Raw genomic sequence first — 13,928 nt, forward strand, 5'->3', positions numbered from 1 at the left:
AAAGTAACAGCATAATCTTGGCTTCATTTTAGCAGAAAATGAACAAATAAAGTTAATAATAACACTTACAAAATTTTTTGAAAAACCGTTCAGGTTGTGTACCACTCCATGAGTCAAGAATAGTTGCCATGATACGGAATGTCTTGTCAAGGAAAGAGATTTCTTAACACCCCTTAATTTTTTTCAATATACAGTCTTTTTGGGTTAAGGGTATTAGCCACTAAGTTTAGTTTCCTGTTAAGTGTAGCTGTAACTTACAGTTCCTACTGTTTTGTATGTTTTTGCTGGTTTGCTAAACTGAATAGAGGAGATTTATTTTCAACAGGATTCAAACTTTTAGGAACAGTTTGTCCAATTACTGTATTTATTTGGGAAAAACAAATTCTGTTTTATAGTTATGCCATTTTGCATTATATCTGCTTCTTCCCTTACCTGAGGTTTTATCATAAGAAAGCCAGTACCTGGTTCTAAGAAGCCTATTGGATTCAGTTGGATAAAGCCAGTAGCCAGTCTGAAATTTAATTCGGTTGAAATTTCATTTAACCTACTTTATAGTGCTGATTTTTAGATCATCAGATTCTAGGGGATAGAAGTAAAAGGGTCGGAAAACATTGCACTTTTCTCTGTTTTATAGTAATTTGTATCTTTCTTTCTTAATTGAGCAATATGAGTGAGTAAGGCATTGTGATAGGTGCTGAGAAGAATTAAAATATGAATTAGACATTTCTCACAGACTCACAAAACTTAGCCAACCAGAAGGAAATGTATTTACTTATATGCATGACTAACCATCATATGAAGTAGGAGCAAGATAAATTTTAGGGCAGTTCAGAGAGTGCCTCTTGGCTTTTATATCTTATTGTTTCAGATGTATGTGAACACTAAGTAACACTTTGTATACAGTATTTATTATTTTCAGGGAGTGAGAACTCTTGTGTATTTATTGGGTAAATGAAGCACACACTTTTAAGCACCTAAAATTTAAACATTGTTTTCAAACGTTAATACTTCCTCATACTTTTGTGTATATTATTTTTGCAAAATTTCAAACAGTTTTGAGAACATAATTTACCCTTTTCTTGATGTCACAGTCATTGTTTTGCCCACGTTATAAGATACATAGTCCAGGGAATTTGGGCCAGTATAGGGTGGGTGTGAGGCTGGTTTCTATTCTGAGTTCCTAAAAAATGTTTGTAGCTATCTTCTCTTGGGCTCTCAGCTGTGAGCTGTTATCCTACAACCTACTTCCCCACCTCTGCCTCTAATTTGTTTCCTCTATCTCTCAATGTATTGGGGCAATAAAAGAGCCATATGTGTTAGATTTTTATCCAAATTTGGAACAGTAGTCTCTGAGAGAGAGCTGATGTAGTTCTTTTGATATAAATACATGAGATTTCATATCTGGGAAGGGACCAAACTGCAGAAAAACCAAAGAAGCAGCAATTCTCGTCTGGCTGGTCAGGTGACTACAGGTTCAGGAAGAGATGACATTTGTGTTGAGACTTAAAAGGTATAAAAAATTTTACAACGAATAGGAACCAAATTTATTAAACACTTACTTTAGAATATTCTAAAGAGGAAAGCTGGATTGATGGGGTCAAGCAGATTTGTGTTAATGTGAAAGGATGAAAGAATGCTCTAGCAAATACTAAGGCTGTAAGAAAATTACTTGTCAATAGAATTGGGATTGTCCATAGAACAAGGATTAAAACATGGCATCAGTTAAGTACTGGATTAATTTTTACTCACTTCTGGGTTCTTGACTACCTTCCAAATTTTAGAGCTAGACAAAGATTCCAAATAGGTCACCCACAGGTATGTGCAGTGTTACTCTAATGGTACCATTAACAGGGAAGAATTTTATTTAATGACAAAATTTATACATTGTGAACCTGTCATTTCAGATTACACTTTAAATGCACCTTAGAATAATTTCTGCCTTGCTGTATGACTAAAGTAGTAAAACCTAATGGTAATTTCAAAATTGTTAAGATTCTGTATTTTTATTTAAAAAAACCATTATATCTTTTAAATAATGTGAGATATCTTGATTAAGTATTATTTCATTATAATAAATACTTTAAAAATATTGGGTGTTCGTTAATTTGGACTTTTTTTCCCTTTGGTTTGTTTTATAGACTATATAGATCAATTGGAGAATATGATGTCCTCCGCGGCATTTTTAGCAGTGAGATAGGAACAAAGCAATTCACCCAGAATGCATTATTAGAAGAAGCCAGAGGTGATTATTCTGAAGCTGCTAAGCAGTATAATGAGGTAAAATTGATCTCTAGCAAATGTCAGTTGCTTAAACACTTTTGTTCTCTGGATGGAAATACTTAGCTTTAAAATTTAGAGCTTCATAATGTTTCAGCTCTATTCCTTAGATTTTACACAAATAGCAGAGGATGGTTTCTGGTTTCATAATAACCAAAATTTGAAATAAATAATTATTGTTGTATCTCTTACTCTTTTTAAGAAAACATCATTTAATAAAAGGAAGCATTTCATAAATTACCAAGTACTGTAAAACTAAGATAATATCAGTATCTGCTTGTATTGTATAATTTCTATTTGAGTAGATTGTTTTCCTTTAACAAGTTAAAAATTTATAAAGAGGTATGCAAAAATTTGTTTGGAGAAGTTAACTATAAATTCAATTTTGTACATTTTGTGTTTTGAGTTGTCAGTAGCTATCCAAGTGTAAATGTATAGCAAGTAGTTGCAGTTCAGGTTGTAAAATTCTCTGCAATTTTCTGTAAATGTCCTATTTTCTCATTTTCATTCTAAGAACTTTTTAAGTAGTAAATAACTCATAGTATTGATTTAAATCAAATTGTGTGTCATTTAAAGTCTTCATTTTGTTAACTGGCTTTCATCGGTAAGTTTCTCAGTAGGAGAACGGGGAGGAAACTTGGTTAGGGTTTTTATATTTATTTGTTACTATAATATTCCTTTCATTTTTTCTTTTCCATTCAGTGTTAATTCTATTTTCCTTTCTCTCTCCTCTTGTCATAAACCTAAAAATGTTTGTCCTTAGTATGAATACTATACTACCTACATTATTTCAAATGTATTTCATTTGTATTCTTTCTAACTTTGTAAAATAATCTTAGGAACTTTTCTTTGCCAGGCTCTCAATAAACAAGTGTGGGTGGATGGTGCGCCTACAGAAGCCGAGAAGGGTTTTTGGGGGCTTGCATCCCTTGACTGTTACAACCAACTTGCTGAGTGGAAATCCCTGGCATACTGTTCTACAGTCAATGTTGATAGTAATAACCCTCCAGACCTAAATAAAATGTGGAGTGAACCATTTTATCAGGTGGGTAGAATTATTTTTGAGGACCCTGACATAAATATTTTAGATAGTCAGGTGTTTTCTAATTAACGAAGTTGTTTAATAAAACTTTTCAAAAATGAGGTAGTAGTTCTGAATTATTCGGATGCTTATGCAACCTGACTCCTCACAAACTCCATAGTTTTGTTAAATCTCTTACCACTTTTATCTAACCCTTTCAAAATAAATGGCATGCAGGACAGCTTCCCCACTCACAGGGTCACCCAAATTTCTGAACAAGGCTGCTCTCCTTGTCCCTCTAATATTGCTGTGCTTAAAGATTCCTTACTTTGTAACATCCAGTTGTCTTTCAGCTAAAAGTACATAGTTCCTATTTTCTGTATAACATGTTTCTATATGTTTTGTGGTTACAAAATGAGCAATTTCAGGTGAACATGTTTAAAAATCATAGTTTTAAGTTTGGAGTATCAAACATAATCACTTTGTCTCTAAGTCCTTATCTATAAAATTATACCAAAGAGTATTACACCGTGTTTCCCCGAAAATAAGACCCAGCTGGACCATCAGCTCTAATGTGTCTTTTGGAGCAAAAATTAATATAAGACCTGGTCTTATTTTAATATAAAACCGGGTATTGTATAATATGATACGATATGATATAATATGGTATAATATATTACCGGATCTTATATTAATTTTTGCTCCAAAAGACGCATTAGAGCTTATGGTCCAGCTACATCTTATTTTCGGGAAACACGGTAGTAATAAAGTAATTAGGCATAGTAAAACTGGCTTTCTGAAGTTACAAGTCGATTCTCATGTTCCTTAGGAGACCTATCTACCTTACATGATCCGCAGCAAGCTGAAGTTACTGCTTCAAGGAGAGGATGACCAGTCCCTTCTGACATTTATTGATGAGGCGGTGAACAAGGAGCTCCAGAAGGCTATTATAGAGCTTCATTACAGTCAGGAATTGAGCCTTCTTTACATCTTACAAAATGATGTTGAGAGAGCCAAATATTATATCGAAAATTGCATTCAGATTTTTATACAGGTAATACAGATATAGCAATCTGAAATGTACCATTTCTGTGATATTTTTAGAGTCAGTAAACTCTTGAGTAAAAAAGTCAACAGGAAAAAGTTTTATTTCTTATTTGATACCACCCATTTCCTTCATTCTGTTTTCCAGTGTCTTCTGATATCTCTCTTTACTGTTTTTTATCTTAATGCTTTTTTTTTTCACGTCAATGTGTTGTTGTACAGAATATATTAACATTTATTATTGGCATATGTTGATCATAGATGCATACTCATTTATTGTCCTTCATTATTTTTAAACTTTTCGGAAGTTGGTTAGTACACTCAAAAGAATGTTTATAGAGCAAAGAATTGACTTCTATACTTTGCAATTTACATTGTAAGATGTTGTGATTTTTTTTAAAGTGTTGGCAAATAGAGGCAATGATAGCCCATTTGTATTGATTTTATTGATTTTGATGAACTAAAATGCACTTGAAAACCTAAATTAGTTAAAAAATATAAACCATTTATTAATTGTTTCTATGACCTACTTATTAACCACTCTGAGCCACATTGTGTAACTGATGTGTTTGTATGGTGGTGGTTGTATTTCACCTTTTAGAAAACTGTATTAAAATTTAAAGTAGTAAGTTGATTTATAAACAATGCTAAATACCTTTTTTCTAGAACTATTCTAGTATTGATGTGCTTTTACACAGAAGTAGACTCACCAAATTGCAGTCTGTACAAACTTTAATAGAAATTCAGGAGTTCATCAGCTTTATAAGTAAACAAGGTAACTTTTTTAATCTACCATTTTTTATATATATTTATAGAAGAGTTTTAGCATCTTTTTTTGCTTAGTGAAAGTATATGTTTCTTAATGTATGGGTTAGAAACTGCCTTTAGTTCTGCCTTGAGTATTCTACAAATACATCTTTTGAGATTATTGGAATAAATGTAAATGGTCGAGTACTATTCTAGGCATTGGGGTTGGAAAGCCAAATAAGACATATTGCCCAGCTTGAAGAAGCTTTAAAAATAGTGGACTAATTCCAACACAATATGATACTTGCTTAAATAGAAGCATGCACAGGATCCCACGTGAAACACATGATAGAACCTGCCCTGGACAGAGGGGTACACAAGGCTCCTGGAGGAGGGGCCTGAGTTGATTGTGTACTAGGGAAAGGGGCTTGCAGAGTGCCTGCCTGACAGAAAGCTGCAGCATCCCCTGAGGTGTCAAAAGTTCTATGACTGGCTGCCAGGTGTCCTGGCCTGAGGGGTGGTGAGGCTGCAGGCGGTAGTGCTTAGATTATGAAAGTCTTTCTGCAACCAAGGAGTGGATTTTATCCTGTGCTTATAAGGAGCCACCCAAAGTCAGAGGGAGAACACATCTTTGTAACAGTAACAAATCGTAGTTGTAAATCTGAATTTTAATTTTTGTCCCAAATAATTAACACACAATATGAAAGACACTTTTCAGAGTGCTAATGAAAGTTGGTTTTCATATCTAATTGTTCTCCATTTTAAATTTGGTGAATTATTTTTCAAGTACACATTATGTTAATGACCTATCATTCATTAAATGCTTTCTACCTTCCAGGAGCTCTTTTTTCTATACTACCTAGTTTTTATAACAGCCTTATGAGATGTAGATTCTTTCTCCTCATTTTATAGAGGCTTGGAGAATAAATAATTTTCCCACACTACTAAGTGAAAGATCCAGATTTTGCACCTAGAACTGTGATTTAAGCTTCTGTTCTTAACCACTGCTTTCCACCAGCAGAAAGAGAAAACTATAGCTTTAAACATTAGCAATGTGAAATTTAAATTTCATGAGAATTATTATTATAAAATCCTTGTGGTCAGATAGTTTTGGATATTATGATGATAATAATGGTGATGTAACCTAGTGCATACACCAGGGCCTGGGGCAGTATTCCATAATTAAATACAATGAATGTATCTCTAGCTTAAGTGGTGAATATTCATATGAATTGCACAAACTGAGACTTTGCCCTGGGCCGACTCAGGTCAGATTTTGCCAAGAAAATTGGCTGCAATCCCATGAAACCCTTTTCAGTTTTCAGTGCTTTTTTGATTTTGGAATTGTACATACATAAAGTGAATATTTACTAAACGTAAAAATTATATGTTTATTTTCCCATATTTATATCCTTAAGAAACTGAGTTTTAATGTCAGAATGTATGTATTACATTTAATATGGTAGCTTTGTGTGCCTGTTGTGAAAGAACAGAGGAAGTTTTTTAATTTTACAAGAAATTTGAATTAAATTTCTGTTTACTAATGACAGCCCTACTAAGTTGGGCTTGTCATTGAGTTGTGCATATAGTCAGCCTCTAATATTATTTTTAGGTAATTTATCTTCTGAAGTTCTCCTTAAGCGACTTCTGAAAACCTGGACAAACAGATATCCGGATGCTAAAATGGACCCAATGAACATCTGGGATGACATCATCACAAATCGGTAAGATGTGATCCTTTTGAGTTGAATATGGATTAATTTCTGAAATTGCCAGAATGATTTTTCTCTCAAACTGTGGTTTAGAAAAATGTGGCGTTTAAGTCTGGTTTAGCTCTCTCTCATCTTGCCAATTTCTGAGTTAAGTTGTTCTAACAATACTCTCCATGTTAACAGTGTGTCCTTTGTCCCCACTTGGCCCCCCCTTGTCTCCTGTGTAGCTTTTACCCAGATTCACTGTTTTAACATATTGCCACATTAGCTTTTTGATTCTCTCTCCACATATACATATTTATTTTCTGAATTATTTGAGGATACATTGCATACATATGTCATCTCCTCACCTCTTAATTTATCAATGTACAGTACAGTAATAACTTCACTGTTTTCATTTTTAATCTACAGTCCCAATTTCAGTTTTGTCAGTTGTCCCGTTAATGTCCTTTAAAGTGTTTTCTCCCCTTCTAAGACAGGATCCAGTCCAGAATTATACACTGCATTTAGTTGATACGTCTTTTTAGTCTCCTTTAATTTGGAACAGTTCCTCATCCATCTTGCATGATGTTGACACTTCTGAGGATGGTTCCTCAGTTTGGATTTGTCTATGTATCCTCACTATTAGATTCAGATAATACATCCCTAGCCAGAATACTACTTAAGTGAAATATTCTTCTCAGGATATCACATCCTGAAGCACAATGTCCATCTTCCTTTTACTGGTGACAGTAATTTTGATTGCCTAGGTAAAATACTGTCTGGTCTCTCCAGTGGAAATTCCTGTTTTTTTCCTTTGCAACTAATAAACAGTGTGGGAGATGCTTTGAGACATGCATGTATATCTTGCTTGTCATAAGACTTAGCTCTCTGTATTTTCATATCTGTGGATGAGTCTTTGCTCAAACCAGTGTTGACAATGATGGTTGCAAGATGATGAATTTCCCACTTGTTCCATGTTTATCAGTCTAATAAGGAAGAGCCCTTCCTACTCCCCCATCTATTTATTTATTCACTTATTTCAATTTTAATTAATAATATAGAATCATGGATTCCAATGTTATTTAATGGAATGTAATCCATTACTGTCCTAATTTATTTCATGTTCAAATTGTCTCAGATTTGGTTAACAGGGTCCCCTTCGAACTGATAATTCCAGACTCATCTTGTAAAATTATTCGCATATGTTTTCTTCTAGAAATGTTTTAGTTCTTAACATTTAGGTCTATGATCCAGTGGAAGATAATTTTTGTAGATGGTGTAAGGTAGATAGATACTAGTTGTTTAGTTCCATTTATTCAAAAGCCTTTTCATAATGAAATTGCCTTGGCACCTTTTTTGAAAATCAATGACAGTTTGTGTGTAGGGTCTGTTTTTGAATAGTCTGGTCTGTTCCTTCATTTATACCGTGCTTCCCTGAACATAAGACCTAACCGGACCACCAACTCTAATGCGTCTTTTGGAGCAAAAATTAATATAAGACCTGGTCTTATTTTACTATAATATAAGAACCAATCTTATATAATATAATATAATATAATACCCCGTCTTATGTAATACAAGATGGGTATTATATTAATTTTTGCTCCAAAAGACGCATTACAGCTGATGGTCTGGCTAGGTCTTATTTTCGGGGAAACACGGTATGTATATCTTTTCACAATAACGAACTGTCTTCATTACTATTGCTTTATAGTAAAACTTGAATGAGATAGGGTGAATTCTCCAACTTCGTTTTTCTTATGAAAATTACTTTATTTTTAGGTTATTTACATTTATATATACATTGTAGATTCTGCTTGTCAATTTTTACCAACAAAAACTGAGAATTTGCTTGGGATTTTATTGACTGTAGATCAACTTCAGGAATTGCCACTTTAACAATATAGAGTTCTCCAAATCATGAATGTAATTATGTCTTTATTTATTTAAGTCCTTTTTAATTTCAATGATTTGTACTTTTTCGATATGGATATCTTGGATTTCTTTGGTTAGATTTGTTCCTAAATATTTTATCATTTTCGGCACTGTTGTGTATGGAGGGTTTTTTTTCAATTGTATTTTTTCTAATTATTTGCTGCATGTATACTGGTTTTCTGCGAATGTTTTTTGTTTTGTCATGAATGGGTGTTGAATTTTGTCAAATGCTTTTTTTGTATCTATTTAATTGATCATATTGTTTTCCTCCTTTATTGTGTATATGTGTGTTAGGTCCATTTGGTCTACAGTGTCATTCAAATCTTCTGTTTCCTTACTGATTCTCTGTCTGGATGATCTATCCACTGTTGAGAGTTGGGATATTAAAGTCCTCAATTATTATTGTATTGTTGTTCATTTTTTTTCTTTCTCTTTTTTTTTTTTTTTTTTTGTAATTCTGTTAGTGTTTGCTTTATATAGGTGCTCTGATGTTGGGTACATAAATGTTTATAAATGTTATATCTTCTTGATAGATTGACCCCTTTATTAGTATATAGTACCGTTCTTTATGTCCACTGACTAGTCTCTCTGCTTTAGGGCTGCTGGGCTAAGCAGCTCCCAAGGTGCTCCAGGTTTGTGGGTCAGTTGGGGGCCAGGAGCTACAATCAGCAATAGGTGGAACTATAAATTAGCTTCCCTGCCTGGACAGAGCGGTAAAACACACTCCAAGGCTAGCAAGTCTCATTGTTTGGGGTCTCAAATCAGGCAGATCTACACCCTGCCAAGTTCCCTGGTCAGAATAGGCCACCATCCTGGCTATGCAGATGAATAGAGCTATTGCTTAGGATTTCTACTTGGGCAATCCGTCTGCCAAGATCCAAGCCCTAGATCCAAGTGGGCCTACCAGATAGTGACCCACACCACTGAGGTATAGCTGGATGTTTACCTTTGGCTCTCTTTTTTTCACTTAAGAAACTGTAGGCTTGGAGTGGGTTGAGGGGCTCTGAGTGCAGTTCTTTGCCTGCCTGGGGCATAGGCCATCTCAATCTCTGTGGTACAGCAGTGTGCTTAAGCCTTACCCCCTGTGTTCTAGGACTTTTGACAATGGTGTCTTGTTCATGAGTAGTTAGTTGTTAGTTGGTTTTCTTGTGGGGGGAATTGAATGCGAGAACAGTCCGTGTCTCTCCATTTTGATGTCATTTCTTTATTGTGTTTATGGTGGATTACATTAATTGCTTTTTGAATATGAAACAAATGTCTCATTCTTGGGGTGAACTATGGGTGGTGATAATGATCCCTTATATGCATTCTTGGATTTGCTAACATTTGTTAAGAATTTTAAAATCTGTGTTCAAGTGGGATGTTGGTCTGTAATTTCCTTTTCTGTAGTGTCTTTGTCGGGTTTTGGTATGTATTAGGATTATGCCATTCTCATAAAATGAGTTCAGTCATATTCCCTTCTGTCTTTTTTTAAAAAAGTTTATGTAAGATCCTTCTTATTTCTTACTTGAATATTTGAAAGAATTCACCAGTGGAACTATATGGGCTTGGAGTTTTTCCTTTGGGGAATATTTTTGGTAATACATGTAATTTCTTCAATAAATATAGAGCTATTAAATTTTCTATATTTTGTTTGTCAGTTTTGTAAAATTGTATTTTTCATTACATTTTTCCATTTCGTCTAAGTTGTCAAATTGTTGGCATAATGTTGCTCATATCTTATTATTTGTAATATCTATGGTGGGAACCCCTTTTTCATTCCTGCTAGTGTTGATTTCTGGGTTTTTTTCTCGATCAGTCTAGCTATAGAGGTTTGTCGATTTTATTGATCTTCTCAAAGGACCATCTTTTGCCTTTGCTCGTTTTCTTTATTATCTATCTGTTTTCTATTTCATCCATTTCCATTTTCTTCCTTCTACTTTGTTTAGACTTATGTTGCTCTTATTTTTTAATTTCTTAAGGTGGAAACTTTAATCATTTATTTTATACTGTTTCCCCTAGTATAAACATTAAAGTCATATATATCTCTCTGAGCACCACTTTAGCTACATACTGTAAATTTGGATATGTTTTGTTTTCACTCATTTAGTTCAAAATACTTTCTAATTTTCATGTGATTTCTTTTTGATCCATGTAAACATTAGAACTGTTTTAATTTCCAAGTAGGGGAATTTTCTGTCCCTCTTATTGTTATTGATTTCCAAATTAATTACATTGTGGTCACAAACCACATTCTGTATGGTTTCAATCTTTTTAAGTTTATTGAGACTTGTTTTATGGCCCAGTGTATGGTCTGTTTTAGTAAATGTAGAATGTGCACTTGAATATACTGTATATTCTGCAGTTCTTAGAAGTAATGTCTATAAGTTTAATTAGATTGAATTGGTCTGGTGTTTTTCAGATCTTCTATATTTTTACTGATTTTTTTTGCCTACTTCCATCAACTGCTGAGATAGGGATTTCAAAAGCTCCTACGATTATGCATTTTGTTTTTCTCTAATTCTGTCTATTTTTTCCTTACTGTATTTTGAACTCTATTATTAAGCAGATATACATTGATAATTGCTGTATCTTCATGATGAAATGTTCTTTTTATCATTTGGTCAAAGTAATGATATAGTGATATACAGGCAAACCTCAGAGATACTGCAATTCAGTTCCAGAACACTGCAGTAAAGCGAATATTGCAATAAAGTAAGTCACATGAATGCTTTGGTTACTTAGTTCATATAAAAGTTACATTAACACTATACTATAGTTTATTAAGTGTACAATAGCATTATGTCTAAACAAACAATGTATGTTCCTTAATTTAAAAACACTTCATTGCTAAAAATGCTAGCCATCATCTGAGCCTTTCTCAGGTTGTAATTTTTTTGCTGATGGAGGGTCTTCCCTCAATGCTGAGGCCCGCTAACTGATAAAGGTGCTGGTTGTTGCAGGTTGGGCAGGCTGTGGCAATTCCTTAAAATAAGACAACAATGAAGTTTGCCACATCAATTGACTCTTCCTTTCATGAACGATTTCTCTGTAACATGTCATGCTGTTTGATAGCATTTTACCCATAGTAGAACTTTTTTCAAAATTGGAGTTAAATCTCTGAAACCCTGCCACTGCTTTCTCAACTAAGTTTATGTAATATTCTAAGTCATTTTTGTCACTTCAACAGTCTTCACAGCATCTTCACTAGAAGTAGATTCCATCTCATGAAACCACTTTCTTTACTCATCCATAAGAAGCACCTCCTCATCCATTAAAATTTTATGATGAGATTTGAGCAACTTAATCACATCTTCAGGCTCCACTTCTAATTCTAGTTCTCTTGCTATTTCCACCACATCTGCAGTTACTTCCTCCACTGAAGTCTGGAATCCCTCAAAGTGACTCATCGGGGTTGGAATCAGTCTCTTTCAAAGTCTTCTTAATGTTGATATTTTAACCTCTTTCCGTGAATGTTCTTAATGGCATCTAGAGTGATGAGTCCTTTCCGGAAGGTTTCAGTTTGGTTTGCCCAGATCCGTCAGAGAAATCAGTATATCAATTATAGCTTATGAAATATAGTTCTTCAATAATAAGTATTGAAAATCGACATTACTCCTTGAAACATCAACTGCAGAATGGATGTTGTGTTAGCCGGCATGAAAACAACATTAATCTCATGGCACAACTCCATCAGAGCTCTTGGGTGACCAGGTACACAGTCAATAAGTAGTAATATTTTGAAAGGCATCTCTTTTCCTCAGCAGTAGGTTTCAATAGTGGGCTTAAAATAGTCAGTAAATCATGTTATAAACAGATGTGCTGTCATCTAGACTTTGTTCCATTTATAAGCAGAACAGATTTAGCATAATTCCTAAGGGCCCTAGGAATGGAAAATGAGCATTGGCTTCAACTTAAAGTCACCAGTTCCATTAGCCCCTAAGAAGAGAGTCAGCCTTGTCCTTTGAAGCTTTGAAGCCAAGCACTGACTTTTCCTCTGTAGCTATAAAAGTCCTAGATGGCACCTTCTTCCAATATAAGGCTGTTCTGTCTACCTTGAAAGTATACTGTACCCACCTACGTTAATTATCTAAGCTAGATCTTCTGGATAACTTGCTGCAGCTTCTACATCAGCACTTGGTGCTTCACCTTGCACTTTTATGTTAAGGAGGTCGCTTCTTTCCTTAAACCTCACAAACCAGCCTCTGTTAGCTTCAAACTTTTCATGTGCACCTTCCTTACCTCTTTCAGCCTTCATAGAATTGAACAGAAGTTTGTGCCTTGTTCTGGATCAGACTTTGGTTTAAGGGTATGTTGAAGCCAGTTTGATCTTCCCAGACTACTGAAACTTTCTCCCTATCAGCAATAAGGTTGTTTTGCTTTGTCATCATTCTCGTGTTCATGGAGTAGCATTTTAATTTCCTTCAAGAATTTTTCCTTTCTGTTCACAATTTGGCTAACTGGCGCAAAAGGCCTAGCTTTTGACCTGTCTTGGATTTTTTACATGCCTTCTTTACTAAGCTTAATTATTTCCAGCTTTTGATTTCAAGTGAGAGATGTACAACTCTTTTTTCCACTTTAACACTTAGAAGCCATTGCAGGGTTATAAATTGGTCTAATTTCAATATGGTTGTGTCTCAGTGAATAGGGAGGCCTGAGGAGAGGAAGAAAGATGGGGGAAAGCAGTCAGAACACATATTTATTAAGTTGCCACTTATTATATAGGCATGGTTCATGGCTCCCCAAAACAATTAAAATAGTAATATCAGAGATCAGTGATCACAGATCCCATAACAAATATGATAATAATGAAAAGGTTTGAAATATTAGGAGAATTACCAAAATGTGACACGGAGACACGAAGTGAGCAAGTGCTGTTGGAAAAATGGCACTGATAGATAGACTTGCTTGAGGCACGATTGCCACAAACCTTCAATATGTAAAAGAACAAACTGATGTTTGCCAGAGGGGAGGTGGGTGCAGAGATGAGCTGAAATAGGGCAAGGGCTTAAGAAGTACCAACTTGCAGTGATAAAATAAGTCGCAGGGATGTAATTTACAGCGTAGGGAATATAGTCAATAAATATGATAACTGTGTACAATGACAGATGTGTACTAGACTTCTTGTGGTCATCACTTAGTGAGGCATATAAATGTTGTATCATTGTTGTACCATTGAAATTAATAAAATATTGTAATCTTCAATTTGTACAAAGCACAGTAAAGCAAAG

At 34.4% G+C, this 13,928-nt stretch overlaps 1 protein-coding gene across 3 annotated transcripts in view; it reads left to right on the forward strand.

The window, feature by feature from the left end:
• The window catches only part of PRKDC (protein kinase, DNA-activated, catalytic subunit), a 270,606-nt gene that overhangs the window by 195,612 nt on the left and 61,066 nt on the right, over window positions 1-13,928 (forward strand). For all 3 annotated transcript variants that reach the window (XM_074318994.2, XM_074318995.2, XM_074318996.2), the window contains exons 64-68: window positions 2,139-2,277; window positions 3,134-3,322; window positions 4,128-4,352; window positions 5,009-5,117; window positions 6,702-6,813. In XM_074318994.2, the coding sequence (XP_074175095.1) occupies window positions 2,139-2,277; window positions 3,134-3,322; window positions 4,128-4,352; window positions 5,009-5,117; window positions 6,702-6,813 (774 nt within the window). The remainder of the gene's footprint in view (window positions 1-2,138; window positions 2,278-3,133; window positions 3,323-4,127; window positions 4,353-5,008; window positions 5,118-6,701; window positions 6,814-13,928) is intronic.

This window comes from Rhinolophus sinicus, chromosome 7 (genome assembly GCF_057876585.1).
Source record: "Rhinolophus sinicus isolate RSI-liver-muscle chromosome 7, RSI-T2T, whole genome shotgun sequence".
Taxonomy (NCBI): Eukaryota; Metazoa; Chordata; class Mammalia; order Chiroptera; family Rhinolophidae; genus Rhinolophus; species Rhinolophus sinicus.